General features: G+C 40.9%; 2 protein-coding genes across 6 annotated transcripts in view; one reads left to right on the top strand and one right to left on the bottom strand.

The window, feature by feature from the left end:
* Window positions 1–9144, bottom strand: part of supt3h (SPT3 homolog, SAGA and STAGA complex component) — a 321572-nt gene extending 312428 nt beyond the window's left edge. For 2 of the 4 annotated variants that reach the window (XM_012970256.3, XM_018093821.2), the window contains exons 1-2: window positions 8980–9144; window positions 6978–7113 (exon numbers count right to left, since the gene is read on the bottom strand). In XM_012970256.3, coding sequence (XP_012825710.1) covers window positions 6978–7087 — 110 coding nt within the window. In that variant the 5' untranslated portion in view covers window positions 7088–7113; window positions 8980–9144. 4 annotated transcript variants of the gene reach the window in all.
* Window positions 1–24914, top strand: part of runx2 (RUNX family transcription factor 2) — a 157440-nt gene that overhangs the window by 41820 nt on the left and 90706 nt on the right.

Below are 24914 nucleotides of genomic sequence, written 5' to 3'. Positions count from 1 at the left end.
AGTAGTCACCTGTCCCTCAGCCTGCCTCCTCCCAATCCCACAATCCCCTGCTGCACACATGATGTTAATAAGGAAAGGATCATCCCAGTGCAATGCATTGTGGGTTATGTAGTTCCTGCATGCTGTCTTTAAGCTGTGGAGAAGTTACAATTTGTATCATCAATGTTTTAGTCCCTCCTCCCCTGCCAGGATTTCAAATGATGCAGAAAGAGAAGAACTGTTTTGCAGCTGGATTTCAGCATATAAGAGCAGTATTTATTCATACGTTTTACCTTTTATTACGGTAAGATCCCTTATCCGGAGAAGCCGAGGTCCCAAGCATTCTGGAGAACAGACCCCATACCTGTATTTACCACCACAAACACAAGGAGTATTACAGTTCCTGCAGCCAAATCTATATGTAGATCGGTATTTAGATTCAATTTATGTGGCTCAGGCTATAGCCCTAAACCCTTGGTACGTATGCGCCTACTCACAGGCGCAGCACATGATGTTTCCCACGGCCCTGACCTGGACACAATGCCGGATGCTTTGCAGCCATGTCTTGTTTGGGCAAATGTGGAGACAAATCTCTAGGTGTGATATAAGCCAAAGTGTGGGCGCAGGTGCCGCCCTGAACATAACATGAAAACCATGTACTATAATCCTGTGTAATACCCCGGCTCTGGTACTGACTGCCTGTACCCGCCAGTCACTGTCTGAAGGTGTTTGTTTGCTCATACATACGCCGGTCCTTCTTCATCTCTTTCTCACAATATCCAGTCAGTGAATCAGCTCTGTGGCCCAAATAATGGTTTAGAACTAGTTCAAGGGCCGGTTCACCTTTAAGGTAACGTTTAGTATGTTATACAAAGACCTATACTTAACAACTTTTCAATTGGCCTTTTTTTTTTATTTTTATAGTTTTATTAATTATTTGCCTTCCTCTTCCAGCTTTCAAATGGGGGTCACTGACCCCGACAGTCCACAAATGATTGCTCTGTTTGACAAAAACAATTAAATTGTAGCCTCTTTTTATTAGGGATGCACCAAACCCAGTTTTTTGGGTTCGGCCGAACCCCCGAATCTATCCCCACAGCACATGCTAATTAGGATCGGGAAGGGGTAAAAATTGCCCCCCTAACATTTAACCCTTCCAAGTGCTAATGCCAAACCCCAGTTTTTTGGGTTCGGCCAAATACTGAACCCGAATCTGAATCCTAATTAACATATGCTATTTAGTGCCGGGAAGGGTCAAAAATCCCCCCCCCCCAACAGAGGCATGGATTCGCCCAAATCCCAATCTTGCTGAAAAAGGCCGAATCCCGAACCGAATCCTGGATTCCCTAGTTGCTCAGTTCTGTCTTTTCTTTGCATTGTTACTCATATTTTATCACTGAAAGGTTGACCTTCGTGTCTTTCTTTTCAGTCTCGGCTACTCCATTTTCAGGTTGAAAAAATCGTACTCAGTGCCTTAAACGCTGATTCATAGTTGGCATTACCAGGAATTTTATGAAAGAACAAACGTTTTGTTGCCGGGCTGAAACGACAAACTGCCAAAAAAGAGGGGGGGGGAAAAAAAAAAAAAGCACAAAGTTGTTTTATAAAACCAAATGACTGTGAGTCACGTCAGGAGGCAACAATGGCGCGTCTGTGCCGGGCATGAGAAATGCCCAATAAAGGGAATAATGATTTCACACATTGCCGTGTCCATAGACACTATACGCTCTGTGAGGGATCTTTAGACTCTCCGTATTGTGCTGAGGTTATGACTAGCCGGGTTTATTGTGTGAAGAGGCCACTGCTGCTACAGAGACACAACTCCAACCAGGGAGAGTCGTTAGTCAGAACCACAAGTATGCTGTGTAATAAAACATGAAAAGTGCTGTGCCGGATGGATCGTGGATGGGTCACTTAAGTAGAATCATTCGCTCTGTGCGCTGTAACTGCCTTATGGAATTACTGATGCTCTCTTTTACCCCTTAGCTAATAAGAAAGGAGCGACTGGCAGTTAGAGTTGTGCCTAAAGGCAACGTCAGGCTGGGGGGGACTTCATCGTCCAGCCGGAAATTAAGCTCCCAAATATACCTGGCCCTGCATTATTGCCAAATGTTTTATCCAGAAGAGATGTCTCTCTGGGCGATGAAGCACCCAGTCTGACATCACCCTAAGATGCCACTGTTCAACTGTTTTATATCCTATACGGTGATTCTTGTATGTTATCTGTACGTTCAAACCATACACCCATTTTTTGTACAGCACTGTGGAATATGTTGGTGCTATATGATTATGTGTTGTTAATAATAATAAATAATAATAATAAGCAGCTGTAAATTAGTTATGTGCGGGCCAGGCCTATAACTGCGGGGTCTTGGTTTACCTAAGGGTTAGGGGGGTTAGGACCAGATTTATAAGCATGTGCCCGTCCCGCCTCTTTTGTGATGTAATTGGTGGGGCGGGTCTATAAATAGAGGGAAGCAGCCAGGTCGGTGGGTTAGGGCCAGCTTGGGGCTTCTGGATTTATAGGTACGTGCCTGTCCCGCCTCTTTTGTGATGTAATTGGAGGGGCGAGTCTATAAATAGAGGGAAGCAGCCAGGTCGGGTGGGTTAGGGCCAGCTTGTGGATTTAAAGGTGAGTGCCTGTCCCACCTCTTTTGGGACATCACTGTCGGGGCGGATCTATAAATAAAGGGGAGAAGCCAGGTCGGGTAGGGAGTGGAAGGGTTTGGGCCAAGTTTTACCCACATGTCACTACTGTAAATGGTTTTTCATAGTCAGTGCCTACAGGAAAGCCCATAAAGTGTTCACAGGGCCAGTAAGGAGAGAGTAGCAGAATGAAGGCGAGGAGGCACAGGCTGACATATACTCCACACAAGTCCTACCCTAATCTGCCCTCTGCCAACCTAATCAGCCAAGCCATCATCACTTATATACCCGTGTCCTACCAGCCCATTGCTCCCTCGCCAGAGGGGGGCTGGACAGACATGAGCCAATAGATAAAAGGCAGCACCTGGAGTGTACCAAAATCATGGGCAAAATCACACATGCCACCTGCCCGTGACAAATCAGAACAGCATTGCACTGGGCCAGACACGCCTGACCTGCAGGTACACTAGTTTGGATCAACCCACACCACGGTACTACAGAGACCTTCGGCTGAACCTAATTAACGTTGTTTAAAAAGAAAACTACAACATATAATAGCCCATGGTTATTTTACTTATTAAGGAGTCAATGTTTGCGAGTCCCAGTTAATCAGTGAACACTGCGCTGTCCGTTCTATAACGGCACAATCTCTTTTAACTGATACAGAGTGCAGCCCTTGCTGGAGATAAGGGTGATGATGCAGGCTCAGGATTCCTCGCCGTGTCCTTACAGCAGTCATGGCCACAAGGATAATTCCGTGGGACGCTGCCTGTTGGGACACAAGCCTTGCAACATTCTGCTGTGTTTTTAACCCAAGAAACAAATAATAAAGTATTGCCTCAGCCACACAGTGTTATTGGCAAAGAATCCTCAGTCTGTTAGTCATAATATGGCCTGACGCTGAACAAAACGTCCAGCTCCACCGAGCATTATCCCAGTTATGCTCAGTGCCTTACGCACTGCAATGTAACCAGCAAACAGAACCTCAGAAAAGGCAGCTGCTATTTGGCAATAATACGTTTATTCACTGATTATTCTGTAGGTAACAAAGGCAAGAAAAGTATCAATATGAACCCCAGACCCTACCTGCAATCTGCGTATTTATCTTCATGTACCTGCAACTCACACCCTGCTTACTGCCCCCTTACCTGAAGCCCAAGCTAAAAATAGAGGTCTGGTCCTCTATTGGGCCCTTGGGTCTCCAGTGAAGGAACTACCTTCCTCTGATATCTAGCCCTGTGGGTGTTACCTAGGTCAACCAGATAGTGATGTCTGCAAACATTGCCGGGCCAATAGTACAATAAGTTGCCCCCTATTATCTAGGAAATTGATGCATGCCCACCACCTCACCAAGCCCTAAAAAATGAATGAGAAAATAACAAAATCTAGTAAAGCCTATACTTCAGTAAATAGAACACCTTCCATATTGTGCAGGGATTATCACTTGTTTGGTTCTTCTCGAGTACATTTTCATTCTCGATCTTATCAAAAATACAATTCCAAAAATCCTTGGACGAAGTTATTAAACTTGACCATATCCCTTTTGGGCAATACCTTTTTGCTTCCCCAAGCCTGTAAAAAGTAGTAAGGAACAATGCCGAGGAGTATGGTAGACAAGGTGTATAACCAAATACACATACGCTGGACATACAGCGATACCAACAATGGTCCAATTTGTGCCAGCGCCCAATCTTCCAACTCAAACCTACTATCAAAAAGGGATAAGAGCAAACACTGGGACGAGAGGAAGTATTTTTTTTTTACCTTTTTTCTAACAATGGTTTCTAAACTGTTTTTGATACATCAGTTGATTCATAGAGTACCAGCGGCTTCTGCCCCTACTGAGCATGCTCCCTGCCTTCTCTGTAAGAGAAATGAGAGCAACTTGTGTATTGCATTGTAACATTTCACAGAGTTAAGGATCAGACTGGGCTGCTACTACCAAACACAAGGAGGGACGACCAAAACAAATTAATTTTAAAATAATACAACACAAATAGGACTTGTTTTCAATTGCTTTTTATATTCTATTTCAAGTTTTATAAATGAATTGCTCCTCCCCCCCTTTAATGTATCCTGTTTTAAAATGAAAGGGTCTGCCACTGTATATTTCTGAAAACTGGTAAAAAATACTAGAACCGGATATCAGCGCTGACCCGATATTCGCTGCGTCTGCCTCCACCCAGGCTGACCCAGTGGTTCCAGATACAGGCAGATACAGGCCAGAGTAGGCAGCCCTGTGTGGCTTTATCCTTAGTCAGTTATATGATGTACAGTGGTTCCATATGAACCAAACATATACACATCTTAAAGGTGTACCCTTTACCAGCTCTCCATCGAGCATGGGAAAATGCATTTTCCTATCGAAGAATCAGTAATTAAACAAACATAACATACGTGTAATGATGCCATTCTGCAAGGGCAACTTATTTTTTTTTTCATTATTTCTCCATTATATTAAAGAAAGCCCCTTTGTACATCAGCAGTTTGTTTCCCATCACTGAAGGACGTGTCAGTTGAGCGCTAGCAAAACCACTTCAATGTTGGGAGCTATGTGAACAAACAGGACATCTGATAAGATCTTGCTAAATTAAGCTTCCACTTGTTTCTCAGTCTTGACTAAGAAGTCCCTCTGGCCATCTTGCTTGCGTCAACTAGAGAGAGGGAATGAGGCATCGTAGGACACGCACACATACACGCACGCACTAAACAATAAGACGCGTGACACTGTCTGGCCTAACACCTTTATATATAACCAGTGGACAAATGGGAAACCAGCTGATGTTTTCAGATCTTGCAGAGTAAGAACATATTTTGCCGGTTGCCGACGTGTGGCTCAGGTTTCCCCAGTCCTAAATCCAGGTATTTAACAATAGCCGATAGCAGTTCAGTTTGCCCAGTAGCAGAAACCCATAGCAAATTCCTTAACATTTCAATGATCACAAAGTATAACAGCTATGTAATGTCCTATTCCTGATAGCTATTACATTGAGATGGCTAAAGAATACAAAATATAGGGCTTTTTGGCTTGTTCCTCTGTACGGTTATGACCAAGATAGTGACCAACTCCTTTATCATGTCCATTTCTTCTCCTGCTTCAGTCTTTCATAGTGTTTCCACTTGACTCATCGACTCAATGTATCTGCTGCAATTCTACAGCCATTACTTATTATGTACTGGACTCTAGACTCTAACATTTAAGGAACACAACAATGTTGCTCCAAATGACATTTCATGCCCTTATCTTTAGATGCCCTTCTTCATACTTTCTAAACTCCTCTTACCCCCTCTTATTACCTCTTCTCGGCCTCGTCTGGAATACTCCTTTCATGTTTCTCCCTATCTTTGGAACCCCCCCCACTATTTTTTTTTCAGGGATTTACCCTTTCTTCAAATGCCCCTGAAGATCCACATGTTTACGCTTTAGGTTAGCTTCAGGACTTTGCCAGATTTGACAATGGTAAAGAAGGTTTTCCATAACAATATTAAAGGAACAGTAACACCAAAAAATGAAAGTGTATAAAAGTAACTAAAATATAATGTGCTGCTGCCCTGCACTGGTAAAAGTTGTGTGTTTACTTCAGGAAGTCTACTATAATTTATATAAATAAGCTGCTGTGTAGCCATGGGGGCAGCCATTCAAAGGAGAAAAGGCACAGGCAAATAGCAGATAACAGATAAAACACTATTGTATTCTACAGAGCTTATCTGTTATCTGCTATGTAACCTGTGCCTTTCCTCCTTTTTTCCAGCTTGAATGGCTGCCCCCGTGGCTACACAGCAGCTTATTATATCAATTATAGTAGAGTTACTGTAGCAAACACACCAGTTTTACCAGTGCAGGGCAACAGTGCATTATATCTTTATTACTTTAAAGCTCTTTCATTTTTTGGTGTTACTGTTCCTTTAATGTTGGGTCTGATCCCGAGCCTTTAGGATGAAGACACACTGAGCTACTAGTGGCAGCTACTTGTCATGGCTACTAAACTCCATAAAATCCCCTGCCATAGACAATACTGAGAATTGCCTCTGCTAAAACACACATAGAGACAGTTATCAGTAAATGATCAGCATTGTCTGTTTTAGAAGCCACGACAAATAGCTGCTACTAGTAGCTCCGTGTGTCTTCACCCTTACTAATTAAGGTCTTCCAATTGCAGCCCTCTATTTCTCCTCCCTCACTACACCCCTTCTTTGTTAGTTTGGCGTATGTCTCTAAATTAACAAGGTCTCAGAAAAATAATTTGCAGAAGATATTATCGTACACAATTACAAACTTTAGTTGAATATTTGTAGTAACAGAAACATCAGCTTTATGAATTTATTACCAAGAAGGAAAGTCTAACACTTACATCATACTCTGGAGTTCGGGAACAAAGCTTGTTGTCTTCCCTATTCCTCTTCCAGATGATGATGTGCCAGCTGACGCCATGCTGTTGGGCCCCGCAGCGCCGTGGCTCATCTTGCCAAGGAAATGTAGAGGTTAGCCTGGTGGAAGCAACAAAAACAAAATAGAAAACATCAGGTCTCAAAGCTCATTGGTAAAAACCAAAAGGAACAGCAAATGAACATAAAAAGAACTTTAAGTATCAGGCAGATAGATGGGGGCTTTTACTGGGGTCTTAAAGCGGCCGTACATGGGCAGATTTAAAGGAGAAGTAAAGGTGAAAACTAAGTAAGCTTTATCAGAAAGGTCTATGTAAATACAGCCATAAGCACTCATGGAAACGCTGCACTGAGTCCTCTATCAAAAGAAACAGGATTTCTTGTCTGTTTGTTTTCCTGTGTCCTGAGTCCTCTATCCTCAAACACAGGATTTCTTGTCTTCTTTTGTGTATGCATAGTCTTCAGTAGCAGACTTCCTGCTCCTTCAGGGCACGGAACGAGTCTGCTCAGTTTCCCCCTCCCATCATCTTTCGTTCCCCCTTACAATGTAAGCTGTAAGTTGTGGAGAAGTTGTTACAATTTGTAACACCAGTGTTTTAGTCCCTCCTCCCCTGCCAGGATTTCAAATGATGCAGGAAGAGAAGAACTGTTTTGCAGCTGGATATAAAAATGGTATTTATTCCTACTGTTTGAAGGAACAGATTACAGTGATAGGGATATTAGGGGTTTCTGTTTTGTGTGGGGCTCTTGGTTCAGAAGTTCCCCTTTAAAAGGTATTTAAAAAGTATTTTTAAAAGTATTTAAAAAGACATTACAGTATCAGGCATTTTTGAAAAAAAAAAAAAAATACTGGAAAGCTCCCCCCCCCATTAAAGGGGTAGTTCACATTAAAATGAACTTTTAGTATGATGTGGATGGTGATATTCTGAGACAACTGTCAATTTGTCTTTATTTTTAATTTATCTTTTTCCTAATTATTTAGGTTATTTAATTATTTAGATTTTCCTTTTTGGTTAGCAGATCACCATGTTGTTATTTCGGCAGCTATCTGGTCGCTAGGCTCTTATTTCTCCTAGCAACCAGGCATTGGTTTGAATGAAAGTCTACAATATGAATAGGTGAGGGCCTAAATGGGTAGCTAAGTAAGAAAAGGTAACAATTGTAGCCTTACAGAGCAATAGTTTTTGCTTGATGAGGCAGAAGAGGAAGGCAAATAATTCAAAAACTATAAAAAATAAAAGAAGACCAATTGCTAGGAATTGCATACTTTATAACATACTAAAATGACCCCTTTAATTACATATATTTATATATGTACATATATTTGACTTTAAACTGTGCTCTGTCTCATGAGTTACACTCCTGCACCAAGACTGCTGTACATGCTCAGTTTATAAGATTATGAGGAAGCTTCCTGCTGATTGGCTCAAATCACACCTTTCTAAGGGGCGCAGGGAGTTCTTAGCATTCTTGAGGGAGGGGAGAGAGGAGAGAGCTGCGTGTCTCTGGCACAGTAAAAGTTCCCCAACATGTCTTGCCATAAGAGCTCTCTCAAAAACAAAATATTCTCAAATTTTACCTTTCAGTACAGTGACTTAAAACTACAACTCCCAGCATCCCCTGGGGTCCAACAGATTGTCAGTGCTTAGAATACATGAAGCCCTATAAGCAGCAGAGCAGGTCTTGCCTGCAGCCCTCCAGCTGCTGTATAAGGTGTAATAAAGAAGGCTGGGGGAACAGCAACTTCTATATAAAGTTATAAAGTGACTTTGGGAAAACAAACTTCCAAGTGTAACCATGCAGACTGGCCAGCCATCACTCTGTACAGTGAGATACTAATGCACATACCCCCTTATATATAAACAGGCAATACTATTGGCTCTGGGTACCAAGCAAGTTAAGTGCAAGAGTTCATGGATTCCCTCCTGCAATGCACTTTATTCAGTGCCTGCCTCTGCAGCGACTTACCTGTTTCCAATATCCCTCTGCAGCAGGGCATTCAACTGCCCCAAGCCGACTTACTGCCCGAATAAGTGGTGAAAACCCAGCAGCACATTGGCCATATGGGCACTTACGGGTTGCCCTCAACAAGCAGCGCCGCAACACTGCATTCCCTTATTCAATATGGCCGCCCGCAGCCAATGAAAAACAAGCGGCCTGACAGGGACGGCACTTTCACTTCCTGCTTCAGTACCAGCGGGTGAATAGACATCCAGCCGAAAACTACAACATCCGGCATCCGTAATCGCCTGTTGCTAGGGAGAAGCATGATGGGAGTTGTAGTTTTTTCCTTTGAGTTTACACGCCGCTCAAAAAAAAAAAGTTTTGGCACCTTGTCTGTTTCACATGCTGTATAAGTAGGAAACTAGTATGCTTTCAGTTCTTTATGCAGAAGTTTGTAATAGTGGTGTGAAATGGAAAATTTAAACAAATAATAATTGCAAATGTTTAAGAAATTTTCGGGAGAGAAACAGTAGCTCAGATTTAAATCTAGATTTAGGCATCTCCCCCAATAGGGTGAAGACACACAGAGCTACTAGTAGCAGCTACTTGCCGTGGCTACTGAAACAGACAATGCTGATCATTTTCCGATAACTGTTGCTATGTGTGTTTTAGCAGAGGCAATTCTCAGTATTATCTATGGAAATGTATTTCCTGGAGTTTAGTCAATTTTAGTCCCAATTTTCGCGGGACAGTCCCTCTTTTTACAGCTCAACCCGCAGTCCTTGATTCTTACTGAAAAGCCCCTCATTTCCCTTTGATCTCCTGCACTGAAGCTAAAAAAGATACCAATTTAATTAAAAGTAGCTTTTGACAGAGAACCCAGAAATCTTAACGAGCTTCACCTGCACCTAGATACATTGTTTCTCACATTTAATTAAATAAGTGGCTTTTGGCAGAGCCCAGAAAGTTAAAAAAAAAAACCCCTGCACTGAGACACAATTGTAACTAATAAGCTAAACAGGTCTCATAGGGGAACTGAGACTTGCAGATTAAAGGGCAATTTCACCTTTTTTTATCAAAACTGTAATACACATCAAACAAGACCCCAAAACCCCCAGAAATGTGTTCAAACTTTAAAAAACTTACAACATTTAGTCAAATGGGAATTGTATTTAGGGGGTGTGGTTGCAAAAATGGGCGTGGTCAAAAAAAATTCGCCCCGCTACGCGCAGCATTTCTTTTTGTCCCTCTTTCCATTTTCAAAATGTTGGGAGGTATGCTAATCCCTCCAAAATGGTGTAAAGGCCTACACATCCCTTTGGTTTTCCAAAGTAGCGTGACATTTCCTTCTGCAGGTGGAAAGGCGTTTTTTGGGGCAGGGCCTAATGTGAAAGATGAACCTTCTGTGCCGTTGCTCTTTTTTTAAAAAAAATACTAGAAAAGACCTTTTCAGTGACCTGACACTCTAACTCAGGGGTCCCCAACCTTTCTTACTTGTGAGCCACAGTCAAATGTAAAAAGACTTGAAGAGTATCACAAGCACCATAAAAGTTCATGGAGGAGCCAAATAAGGGCTGTGATTGGCTATTAGGGAGCCTCTATGCACCCTATCAGCTTACAGGGGCTTTATTTGGTAGGAAATCTTGTTTTTATTCAACCAAAACTTGCCCCCAAGTCAGGAATTCAAAAATAACTCCCTGGTTTGGGGGCACTGAGAGCAACATCCAAGGGGTTGGGGAGCAATATGTTGCCCCCGAGCCACTGGTTGGGGATCACTGCGCTACCTCAATGAAAGTGCATTTCTAGCTGGCTGTGCATTCTGGGAATTGCAGTTTACAACTTGATTGCTGTGTGGTTCATGAGCTAAAGTGTTCTATCAAACCTAAAACCATCTCTAACCATGGCAGACTTTAATTAACCAAATACATGCTTCTCTCTAATCAAGACCAAGTCAAAACATCTTTAAGTTATTTCATCCCAGACAAATTAAAGCTGCCGGGAGCAGACCAGCAGTCTCGGCTGGCAAGGGAGATTTGAAAAAGCACATCACATAACAGAGAGCTTTCTGAACAAGCCCTAATATGCCGAACTATCTTATAAATGAAGTCATTCAGGGCTATTTGAGTGAGCTAGTAGAATGAAAATATAAAAACATGCTTGTGTTAAAGGCGCTTTGATCATAATGCAGTTAACATTGACATCCAATCAAATAATGTGTTCCGTGCCTACCAAAGGGACAAGGAACTGGGGGGCCAGTGCTCACTCAGAGGATTTATACGGTGTCTTTCATACCCCAAGACCTCACACTCAGTTTCTCAACCACAGGGAAGCTTTAGGTGAAGGCTTCACAGGCAATTATGTTGCTACAGTGAGTGGCCCCTACACTTTGTTATTGCTGAGGTGGGGAAAGACATTTAATAATGAATGCAATTGTAATGCTCAAGAACATTCCAACATACGTTCAGGGTCAGACTGGGGTGTGTGGGGCCACACACAGGCTCCTCCCCCTGATACCTACCTATTCACATTCAGGGGTGGGAGGACAATGGGCAGAGTCGGCGAGAATTGGGTCTGGGTCTCTGTGCCCCACCGGTCCAGTCTGACTCTGTATACATTAATGAAAACATAAGCATTAATTTGAAAATGGAATTGCTATTGATAGCAGTACAGGTATGGGATCCGAATTCGGGAAAGTTCCGAATTATGAGAAGGCCATCTCCCACAGATTCCATTATTAGCAAATAATTCTAATTTTTAAAAATAATTTCCTTTTCTCTGTAATGAAAAAACAGTACAGGTATCGGACCCCTTATCCGGAAACCCATTATCCAGAAAGACCATCTCCAATAGACTCCACTGTAATCAAATAATTCACATTTTTAAAAATCATTTCCATTTTCTCTGTAATAATAAAACAGTACCTGTACTTGATCCCAACTAAGATATAATTACCCCTTATTGGGGCAGAACAGCCCTATTGGGTTTATTTAATGGTTAAATGATTCCCCTTTCTCTGTAATAATAAAACAGTACCTGTACTTGATCCCAACTAAGATATAATTACCCCTTATTGGGGGCAGAACAGCCCTATTGGGTTTATTTAATGGTTAAATGATTCCCTTTTCTCTGTAATAATAAAACAGTACCTGTACTTGATCCCAACTAAGATATAATTACCCCTTATTGGGGGCAGAACAGCCCTATTGGGTTTATTTAATGGTTAAATGATTCCCTTTTCTCTGTAATAATAAAACAGTACCTGTACTTGATCCCAACTAAGATATAATTACCCCTTATTGGGGCAGAACAGCCCTATTGGGTTTATTTAATGGTTAAATGATTCCCTTTTCTCTGTAATAATAAAACAGTACCTGTACTTGATCCCAACTAAGATATAATTACCCCTTATTGGGGGCAGAACAGCCCTATTGGGTTTATTTCATGGTTAAATGATTCCCTTTTCTCTGTAATAATAAAACAGTACCTGTACTTAATCCCAACTAAGATATAATTAATCCTTATTGAAGCCAAAACAATCCTATTGGGTTTAATTACTCTTTATATAATTTTTTTAAGGTAGGAGAGGATTCTGGATAATGAGTCCCATATATGTACCTTGATCTCAACTAAGTTATAATTAATTCTTATTTAATGCAAACCAATCCTATTGGGTTTATTTAATGTCTAAATGATTTATTGGTAGACTTAAGGTATGGAGATAGTTGCCTTATCCGGAAAACCCCAGGTCCCGAACATTCTGGATAACAGGTCCCATACCTATATCTCTACACAGCTGGAGGAGAGCTGCATGGAGTCAGGATCAGCAGTGAGGAGAATGGTAAAGGACAGATAAATTGAATTTCCCTTTACAAATAAATGTAGCATAATTGAAAATTCATTGAAAATCAACAGGCAACCAACACCTGCAAAGATCTGAACACAGCACCAACCCAGGGTGAGTGCGCTTTAACTACACATGTATCTGAACCACACAGGGATTAGCCTTCCCTGTATCATAGGAAAGAAATCAGAAAGTAAGGAAATGCTTAGTTTCTATATAAATTTATTTATGTTTGTGTATAATTCAGAGCAGCACACTGATAGAACAAACAGGGGTCAATACAATAATAAATACAAAGTACAGTTGGAGTAAAGATTAAGTGCTAAGTGTCAAATAGAGAAGAGGAAGGAGGTCCCTGCCTCGCAGAGCTTACAGTTTAAGTGATTGTCCTCCAAATCCAAAGGCTGTCATTGGGTTCTGGGTTTCTAGTGCAACAATCTAGTTCAGATCTCTGCTTTTTAAATATAGAGACACTATAGACGGGCCTAAAAGTTTCTTGGCTTAGAGAATCGTGACCTTGTGAATCTAACTGTGACGCCACTGACTGTCAATGAATTACATGTCTTGTCCTTTATTTACTGTACCATCTTTCACAATAAATCTCATTATATTGTCAGTAAAAGGAAATAGCCTGCTGTTTGTGCACTGATGATTTTTGGGACTGATGATATCAATATGACTTAATGCATTGTCAGCCCCTGGGCAGAAGTACAGTCCCTTTTTTGTAAATCTAAGACCGATCATGTGTCTTCTCCTAGAAAAAAATCATTATTCACTCCACCAAGTGCCATACTGGGGGGCAACAGAAGGCTCTGATGTATGTAGTTTACTAACACTATGCTTGTCAACACAGCTTCAGACTTTTCATACAGTTCAGTCAATTTCATGTGCATGTATGGCCACTTAAATGAACAACTGGACCAATAATCATTCAGCAGTTCCATGATCACATAGTTACCACAGTCTGGAGACAGCCTGAGTTAGTAGAAATCATCAAGATTTGATAAGATTCAAGATTATGTCCTGCAGAATGTCATGGAGATATGGAAAAATCTTGTTAATTAAATGTACAGGTATGGGATCCCTTATCCGGAAACCCATTATCCAGAAAGCTCCAAATTACAGAAAGCCCGTCTCCCATAGACTCCATTTTAATCAAATAATTCAGAATTTTAAAACTGATTTCCTTTTTCTCTGTAATAATAAAACAGTACCTGTACTTTATCCCAACTAAGATATAATTACCCCTTATTGGGGGCAGAACAGCCCTATTGGGTTTATTTCATGGTTAAATGATTCCCTTTTCTCTGTAATAATAAAACAGTACCTGTACTTAATCCCAACTAAGATATAATTACCCCTTATTGGGGGCAGAACAGCCCTATTGGGTTTATTTCATGGTTAAATGATTCCCTTTTCTCTGTAATAATAAAACAGTACCTGTACTTGATCCCAACTAAGATATAATAACCCCTTATTGGGGGCAGAACAATCCTATTGGGTTTATTTAATGATTAAATGATTCCCTTTTCTCTGTAATAATAAAACAGTACCTGTACTTGATCCCAACTAAGATATAATTACCCCTTATTGGGGCAGAACAGCCCTATTGGGTTTATTTCATGGTTAAATGATTTCCTTTTCTCTGTAATAATAAAACAGTACCTGTACTTGATCCCAACTATGATATAATTACCCCTTATTGGGGCAGAACAGCCCTATTGGGTTTATTTAATGGTTAAATGATTCCCTTTTCTCTGTAATAATAAAACAGTACCTGTACTTGATCCCAACTATGATATAATTACCCCTTATTGGGGGCAGAACAGCCCTATTGGGTTTATTTAATGGTTAAATGATTCCCTTTTCTCTGTAATAATAAAACAGTACCTGTACTTGATCCCAACTATGATATAATTACCCCTTATTGGGGCAGAACAGCCCTATTGGGTTTATTTAATGGTTAAATGATTCCCTTTTCTCTGTAATAATAAAACAGTACCTGTACTTGATCCCAACTATGATATAATTGCCCCTTATTGGGGGCAGAACAGCCCTATTGGGTTTATTTAATGGTTAAATGATTCCCTTTTCTCTGTAATAATAAAACAGTACCTGTACTTGATCCCAACTATGATATAATTACCCCTTATTGGGGCAGAACAGCCCTATTGGGTTTATTTAATGGTTAAATGATTCCCTTTTCTCTGTAATAATAAAACAGTACCTGTACTTGATCCCAACTAAGATATAATTACCCCTTATTGGGGGCAGAACAGCCCTATTGGGTTTATTTAATGGTTAAATGATTCCCTTTTCTCTGTAATAATAAAACAGTACCTGTACTTGATCCCAACTATGATATAATTACCCCTTATTGGGGGCAGAACAGCCCTATTGGGTTTATTTAATGGTTAAATGATTCCCTTTTCTCTGTAATAATAAAACAGTACCTGTACTTGATCCCAACTATGATATAATTACCCCTTATTGGGGCAGAACAGCCCTATTAGGTTTATTTAATGGTTAAATGATTCCCTTTTCTCTGTAATAATAAAACATTACCTGTACTTGATCCCAGCTAAGATATAATTACCCCTTATTGGGGGCAGAACAGTCCTATTGGGTTAAATTAATGTTTTATTGATTTTTTAGTAGACTTAAGGTATGGATATCCAAATTACAGGAAGACTCCTTATCCAGAATACCCTTGGTCCCGAGCATTCTGGATAAGGGGTCCTATACCTGTACTGGATTTTAATGATAATGTAAGTAGAAAGATGTACAGTGGCGTTGCAGCAGATGGAAAGTGAGGATGCAGTAAATAGACAGCGTGGTTGAAATAGATGGAAAGTGAGAATGCAGTAAATAGACAGTGGGGTTGCAGTAGATGGAAAGTGAGAATGCAGTAAATAGACAGTGTGGTTGAAATAGATGGAAAGTAAAGATGCAGTAAATAGACAATGTGGTTGCAGTAGATGGAAAGTGAGGTTGCAATAGATGTGGTCTACTTAGGTTTTGTCAAGGTTCTAATACTGTGCCTTCTCAATAAACCTTACTAAACTAAGGTCTGTCAATCTTAGCATCCCTATTTGGAGATAAATGGAGGACAAGATGAAAAATCATGTAGAGCAGTGCTGTCCATCTTCTTCCATGAAGTGGGCGGATTATTATTTTACATATTTGAGGGCCAGATTATATTAAAATGATAACAAAGAAGTCTGTTGAGTTTCCTGAGAAGGCAGGGGTCATAAAAATGCCATGGAGGATAAGATATATGGACCAGAGGCCTCCAAATGGATAGCCTTGATGCAGAGATGTAGATGGCATGGTCACTGATTGGACAATAGTTTTCATTTCTGTGCCAAAGCTTTTGGAATTGGATACAACTTAATTTGATGTATTTATTAATGACTTGTAGGAGAGCATTGCTGATAACACTACAACATGGAGAAAGGGAATTTAATCTTAAGGGGTGAAAAAGTTTGGTATTGGTATTAATACTGTTAGTAGAGTGTTGATCCAGGGACTGGTCTGATTGGCTATAAAAGTCAGGAAGACATCTTTTGGAGAAAACTTCAGATGGCATATTTTTTGCCTTTCTTCAGACCAACTAAAATTTAGGTAGTAGTATTTTTAGCAGCAAACATTTGAAAACATTGCTCCTGTATGAAATATCTCTATATATCGCTTTGTTCTGGGGCAAAAGGTACATAATGCAAACATTTTGTGCTGTAGGGCTGATAGTGAGAGGTCATAAAACAAACTGTTGAGAGCTGGAGGGCTGACCGTGGCATTTCAACCAATTTCCGCCAATGAGTAGTTTTGGGGATGGGCCCAAACTGCTGTTTTTTTTACATGTAACATCATGAAAAGTTTCAGTTCAGGGTGTGTATGGATGTTACCTAGACACTTGCTGCAGGACTGTCTATCTGGAACTGGTGGAAAGAACTGTATCATAAGTGCAGTATATCATGTTGCTCCCCAACCCCTTGGATGTTGCTCCCAGTGGCCTCAAAGTAGGGCTCATTTTTGAATTTCTGGCTTGGAGGCAAGTGTTGGTTGCATAAAAACCAGGTAGAGCCTCCTGTAGTCTGCCAGTCCACATAGAGGCTACCAAATAGCAAATCATAGCCCGTATTTGGTACCCGCAGGAACTTTTTTATGTTTATGTTGCTCCCCAATCCTTTTTAAATTTGAATGTGGCTCACAGATAAAAAGGTTAGGGACCCCTGAGATATGGTATTGTAAAGCAGTCGATTTACACAAACTCTTACTTGTTTTACATGTGAAACTAATTGTAGTAGCATGTAGTATCATCAAGAACATAGAGATATTACTTGGGTCAACATTTTTTTTTGTTGATTTTAGTAGTTGGCCATATGCATGTGGAAATATTGCTTTAAACCCCAACATTAAATTGATGGGACCCTCTGCATAATCAGGAGTTTATTGCACACCTATGAAATCTAAGTTGTGTTCCTTTTTATTTGCTCATGACTCACACAAAAATTCAGACAGTGGTGTGAAAGGTACTGTCTGGTCTTGCAAATGAAACCAGTGTGGTCCAACCAAAATGCCAAAAGCGAGAAAATAGGAAGCCGCCTTCCATGAACGCACCTTGGTCAGAGGGTTGAAAGGGGAAGAAAGACCAAAAGCGCGTGCCGGCGCCTCTTCCCTTGTCACACAACGAAGTGAAAATTGCAAAGGCACCGCCTAATGTTTCCTAAGGTCACTCTCTGATGTGCTGCTGGAATTTGCAAAGTTTCACGGATACAAACTTTCACTTGTGCACGTGGAATTTCACACTCTGAGGCTAAACATCAACCGACCGAATGTAAAAAAGAAAAATACTGCGTGCCCAAATATTATTGATGTTTGTAATGCACCTAGCATCTTCCATAGAGATGGCCCACTGGAGATGTGGTAGGACATGGAAGGAACAAGAAGGAAATACAGGGACACCACAAAATATAGAAGATTATGTTTAAAGCTTAGTAAGTGGTTTGCTTAAAGAGGAACTCAAGGTACTGAATATGTATTGCACTTTTATTATTGATATTGATTTCCAGCCATATTTCCAAGGATATCTAGAACAGTAAATACATATTTACCCCAAAGCTCACCCTAACCAACCTTCAAGATGAGGTGTGTCAAGGAAAGTAAATAACCATTCACCACAATTCTCACTAAATGTACTTCAGGGTAAGCCCCCCACCACTGCCTGAAACCCAGCCATGGTGAACACCCTACAGTTTGGGAACTACTGTTGGACACTTTTGCAGCAATAGCCTTTTTTTGTTTGGATCTCATTTTGAGATAGTCCACTATCAGGTGAAATAAGACTCCTTGGCTTAGGTGTCCAAACTGTGAGGCTAGCCCCATATAGGGTGGCCCAAAGAAGTGAACTGGGGGAGGTAGAGTCTAAAGCATATTGGGGAACAACATGGGGTGAACATTTGCTCTGCTTGATGTTCTAGGAACTATACAACAATGACATTATCTGTAAACAATATTATGAGGTGAAGGGCAGGGGTAGACCAGGTAAATTGTTGGACCTCAAAGCAAGAGCTTGAACCCAAAAGGGCAGAAAACCTTTGCTATTTGGTGCTGCAAGGTGATCAAAGGGGTTTCTCTGCAAGACTGGGAGCAATGATATTGATTAATGATTCATTTGTTGGACCAAATAACTTGGCCAGTAGAACATGGGCCATCTTGACCGCTGCTGTCCTATGGTTATTTCATCAAATGTCTTGTCCCTGTACAGATTCAGTTCATCTCATCTACACAAAAAGTCTCTTATTTTGTGGGTTGGTAAAATAAAAGCTACAACCCTACTAAATACAGTACATTTTTTTAACATCAGAATGAGCTGAACCTTTAGTGTTTATCTCATAATTTTACCTGGGTATTTGGAGGCGCCAAACACATTGTACAGTAACAAATTAATTACTAACCTGCCATTCAGCAAAAATAACTCTGTTCAATTATTTTGATTTATCTCATGTTTGCCATCAGCACAAGTTGCAGATAATTCTATATATGCCCCACAATATTAATTAGCGGGGGGAGACAAGACACTTACATCATGTCTGTGTGATTCTGCAGCATCTTATGGTGTGTGGTGATCTTTGTGCGGACAAGTACTAATAATTACTAACCGCACTTTTGACTTTACCCAAAGCAGTGGAAAGTCCCAGCCTGAAAGCCAGTTGGATTGAGATATGTACCCTGGGTGCCCATGGAACTATAGCAGGGTGACTGTTACCCCAATGTTTCTATATATCTGTAACCTTGTTATGGGCTAAGGGGGCCCAGCCTGAAGGCCAGTTAGGGGGGGATTTGGGGTGAGTGCTTATTTGTGCCCTGGGTACCCCTGGAACTATAGCAGGGTGACTGTTACCCCAATGTTTCTATATGTCTGTAACCTTGTTATGAACTAAGGGGGCCCAGCCTGAAGGCCAGTTAGGGGAAGATGTGGGGTGAGTACTTACATGTTGCTTTATGCTAATGTAACTACAACAGGATGGTTATGGTTTTATATGGAATAATGTTCAGAGAAGAAGGACCTGATAGGAAGGGACACCGTGTGTAGGGGACAGCAATGAGGAATAGAAAACCTATGATCAGGACCTCAGCAAAGAGACTGGAAGCAGGAACAGGGAGGGATGGTCACGCTTAATGAACCTATACTGTGCCTGACTGAGGCTTATAGTTATTTTTGCCATATGTTTTCAAATGCAAACATGATTATAATTAATTATATGTCTACAATCATGAGTGGAGAGTAAGCATTTAGTATACTTTATGGGGTAATTGCGGTCTGTGGTTCTGCCTACATATTCACCCTACTTGTGCTTACTCACAGAATTTGAGAGAAAACTATCGAGTCTGGCCCTTCGGGCCCCTTTGTTGCAGCAGCTAATATAATAAATTAGGATTAAAAAACCTCGGAGACCAGGGGAGGATTTTTTTTTCCGTCTGAGTAAAGAAATATTTACAAGATGTTTAAGAACTTGAAAATGAAAGGTACTCAGAGCAGTAATGAGCAGAATATGTGAGCTCATGATTCAGTGATGTGACCCAAGTGTTGAGGTCATGAGTCAGGTCCCATAGTGCAGTTCTTACTGAAATGGTGCACATTAATAGGGAACCCAAACATAGTCTGTCCTGTTTTTAACTGTAGCTTTAAACTGAGGACAAAGGCTGTCATGTATGGCTGATATACAACCCTGCACACACACTGTAAAGTGTTATTTTATATTAAATTTCTATGTGTGTTGGGTTACATGAAAAGGTTCTATCACACACCTATTTCTCATTGCCATTGAGCTTATGTATTCCATTGGCTAAAGTAAATAAGTGCAGGTATAGGATCCGTTATCCAGAATGCTCGGGACCAAGGGTATTCCGGATAAGGGGTTTTTCCGCAATTTGGATCTCCATACCTTAAGTCTACTAAAAAAACAATAAAACATTAATTTAACCCAATAGGATTGGTTTTCCTCCAAAAAGGATTATTTATATCTTAGTTGGGATCAAGTACAGGTACTGTTTTATTATTACAGAGAAAAGGGAATCATTTAACCATGAAATAAACCCAATAGGTCTGTTCTGCCCCAATAAGGGGTAATTATATCTTAGTTGGGATCAAGTACAGGTACTGTTTTATTATTACAGAGAAAAGGGAATCATTTAACCATTAAATAAACCCAATAGGGCTGTTCTGCCCCCAATAAGGGGTAATTATATCTTAGTTGGGATCAAGTACAGGTACTGTTTTATTATTACAGAGAAAAGGGAATCATTTAACCATTAAATAAACCCAATAGGGCTGTTCTGCCCCCAATAAGGGGTAATTATATCTTAGTTGGGATCAAGTACAGGTACTGTTTTATTATTACAGTGAAAAAGGAAATCAGTTTTAAAATTCTGAAATATTTGATTAAAATGGAATCTATGGGAGACGGGCTTTCCATAATTCGGAGCTTTCTGGATAATGGGTTTCCAGATAAGGGATCCCATCCCTGTACTTTTTTATTAACTATTTTATTTTACAAGTAATGAATAGGAGCATAAACTCATACATTTCCCCCCACCCATCTGTGAAGAGACAGGAAAATGATTTTTGTCCCACTCTGCTTCAGTTATATTACATATTTCCCCATTCGTCCCTCTATGATACAGTATAAGCTATCTGTTGGTTAAGTATTTCATCTGGGGCATAGTTTTCACTTAAAAGCCAAGGCGATCATAGTGCCCTAGTAAAGAATCTTACCAAACTGGAATATATATATCAGTAAATGTTGCCTTTTTACATCCTTTCCCTTGAGCCGCCATTTTGTGATGGGCTGTGTGCTCCCTCAGAGATCACATGACCAGAAATAATGCAGCTCTCACTGTAACAGGAAGAGACCTATATTGTTCAGGGGTATAGACCATAACCATAATAAAGTGGAGAATTATAGAAGTAGTCTCTTCTGGGAGGTAGAGTGGGACTGAGGGAGAGTGAGGTGACCCACGGTGACTCTATATGCTTTGCTCTGTGCTGCCTTTGCTTTTAACCATAAAAAAGTGGAATTTATACAAATAAAAAAATCTTTCCCATCTTCCCACAGTAACTCTTCATCGCATGTTCTGTACTTTTAAGCAAACGCTAAGTATAAAATGTAGTAGCCCTGGAGAGGCCTAGCTTCTGAGCTACACCAGTGTACCCCGCAAATACAGCCCTCTTTTCCCTACCTGTTCCCCAAAATGCATAGTAGTACAGCAGGGCTGGTGGGCAATATCTCTTGCCTACTAATCATATCTCAGAAGTGATAACCAACGCCATGTTGTGTGAGAGATTGCTTCAGAGATTAAGGGGCAGAGCTCCATACATAAAAACTCATGTTCTACTCATTCCTATGGGATTTTTAGAAACATATTTATCAACGAGTGAAAATTAGAATTCCCCATTTGATAAATATGCTTCTAAGAATCCCATAGGAATGAGTAGAACACTAGTTTTTATGTATTATGTATGTATTGTATTATGTATGTAATGTATGTATTGAGCTCCCATTTTGATAAATCTGCCCCTATGAGTTGCAAGATGGTGCCCACCAACCCCCTGCATTTTTAGGAACAAGTAAGGCAAAAGGGGCTCTGTTGATTGCAGTTTTGGAGGAAGAAGGGAGACCTCTCCATTTTATACTTTGGGCAGAGTTAGCCAACGTATAGAGAGGGTGTGACTATGTATACCCGGTATAGGGATGCCACCCGTCCAGTTTTGATGGCTGTTTGGGTCAAAACTTCCTGCCCAGTTTTTTGGAAAATCTTTCAGCAGGGAATAAGGTGGCAACTAACCCTGTCCTCCCACAGTGACTCTATAGCCCTCTCTCTATTCTAGCTTTGTTTATTGAGTTCATAGCAAAGAATATTCCCTGGCAGTGAGACTGCAGATAAATCTTGCCCCTCTCCACCCACAGTGACCCCATTTTAAGGGGAAGTAAATGTTTAAATAAGTGCAAATAATGAATGATGCACTAGTTGTGCCTATGTTGAATATAAATGTTCCCAGCCCAATGTAAGGCTCCTGCGTGACACACGTATTAGCCCCGGGGCTCGCTGCCTTGTACGTTGTTTGTTTGTGTATGTTAGTCTCTTTGTATCCACAGGAATAAAGGGAGAGGAATGCTGAGATAATAGGAACTCTGTACTCAGTTTATTTGCTGGCAGGAAGATCAGACATGATAAAGGAATGTCAGATTCGCAGCCACGGCCCTTTCATCATATTCAGGTGCCCCCCCAAGAGGGAATTTAAGGTCTAGCGGAAAATAGGATAAATGACATTAATTAGGATGGAAAAAGTCATGAAACCCAAGGCACGTGCAACAGATGGCTCTTTATTTCTGCCGACACCCGCTGTTCAGGTGAATGTGGATTTCTGTACTCGACAAGGAATAATTGTGTTTGGGAAGAGAATTACTATAAGGGGAATGGCAGAGGGGGCAACTGTGGTGGCAGTGCCTGCCTTGCAGCACGGGGGGTCTTGGTTTGGGGTCTTCACACTACTGAATGTTATTGTGTTGTAATCAGAGTTGGACTGGGACAGCGGGACACCGGGAAAAAACCCAGTGGGCCCCACCGACCCCGACCCAAAGCCCTTCTAGCAACTTATACCATCCACCCAGGGGGATTTTCAGCCCCTGAGGCGGCTCAGCCCCCCACACTTCAGGTGGCCATACACGGCTTGATTCTAGCTGCTGATATCGGACCGATTCGGCAGCTTATCAAACCATGTATGGGCACTAACGACGGGCCTGTCTGACCGACATCTGGCCTGAAATCGCTAGTGCGGAGAGTGAAATTGCCCCAGTGGGTCTTAGACACCCCCAGTCCGACACCGCCTTTTAATAAATACAACATAGGTAGTAAATGTGGTAATACCCAGGCAGATAGTAACTGCCAGCTCAGCCCCTCCAGACCAAGTTGGCAGTTTATTAGCCCATGTGTGCATTAAAAATCCCAGTTCCCATAATTGCCCCCCCATTCCATTTCATTTGATTATTTCCACTGTCTTACACTCACTCTTTCTCTCTCTTACTTTTCTATATTCAATTATGCTTGTTTTGTTAATTTTGTGTTGTTTAAAAAGCTTAATAAAAATACATTTCAAAATAAAAATAAAAAAAAAAGATCTTTAAATGTGTGGCACAAGCGTGCTAATTTACTAACACTGGGCAGCCAATCAACAATCAGCTTTTATCTGTCTACTGAAGGTATAAAAATGAAATCTCTAAGTAGCTGCTATGGGTAATAATAAGAGTTGCCATCAGGAGGGTACAGGGGTCAGGGGCCCTGCGACAGGGAGGAGCCTAGATAAGGAAGGGGGGAGAGTGGGTGGGGTTTGGATGGATCCTGGTGCTTTGACATATTTGAGGCATGGCCGGGGCAGATTGTGGGGAGGTCATGGATGCAAAGGGTTTTTTATTCCTTTGTTCCCTATTTTACTTGTAAGCACCTTCCAGGAGGGCCAGGCGAGCAGTGAGCTAATAACTGTGCCCCCCCGGGTGAGGGACCCTACAGAATTAGGAGCTGATTACAGGTTAGCGCCACCTACAGCTTTAACTCTGTACAACTTGCTTAATAGAGCGGTAGAATTGCCTTTAACCCCTTGCGTTTCACAGACTTGTGTCTTATTCTTTATGGAGGGAGTTTGTTATATAAGAGCCAGTAGCATTCTTGTACACTGTAAATGCCATGCTTATGGCGGCGAGGCTGGGGGGCACATCTGCCCAGTAACACATAACATCGGCACCCATGGGGCTTAAATCCTGTTCAGATTGCAAAGAAGGAGTTAACCTCTTCCCCCTTTGGATATTGCAAATAAATGCATATTTCAAACAAATGTGCCCATTCTCCCTCGCGGGCCGTTCCCTGAATAGAGGAAGAGCTGCTTTGAATATGGCCATGCTCTGCCTGCTGCACGGGACCGACCCACTTTGCTTATGGGTTTCCCTGCAAAGCCCCCCTGCCCCCGGCCCCATTAGCATTACTGTCACACACCATCATGGCACATAGGGCATAGCATTAATACATACGGGGCTGCCATACTGCATACCTTAGCTGACAGTACTGTGGATAGATAGATAGATAGATAGATAGATAGATAGATAGATAGATGATAGATAGATATAGATAGATAGATAGATAGATAGATAGATAGATAGATAGATAGATAGATGATAGGTAGATAGATAGATAGATAGATAGATACAGTAGATAGATAGATAAATAGATAGATAGATGATAGATAGATAGATAGATAGATAGATAGACACATAGATTATAGATAGATAGGTAGACCAACAGATAGATGGCTGGATAGTAAATAGATAGATAGATAGATTAGATAGATAGATAGATAGATAGATAGATGATAGATAGAGAGATAGATTATAGATAGAGAGAGATAGATAGATTATAGATAGATAGGTAGACCAACAGATAGATGGCTGGATAGTAAATAGATAGATAGATAGATTAGATAGATAGATAGATAGATAGATAGATAGATAGATAGATAGATAGATAGATAGATAGATGATAGATAGAGAGATAGATAGATAGATTA

The sequence above is a fragment of the Xenopus tropicalis genome, chromosome 5 (assembly GCF_000004195.4).
Source record: "Xenopus tropicalis strain Nigerian chromosome 5, UCB_Xtro_10.0, whole genome shotgun sequence".
In the NCBI taxonomy this organism is placed as follows: Eukaryota; Metazoa; Chordata; class Amphibia; order Anura; family Pipidae; genus Xenopus; species Xenopus tropicalis.
Note: the sequence above shows the minus strand (reverse complement) of the source record. Positions and strands in the feature narration are given on the sequence as shown.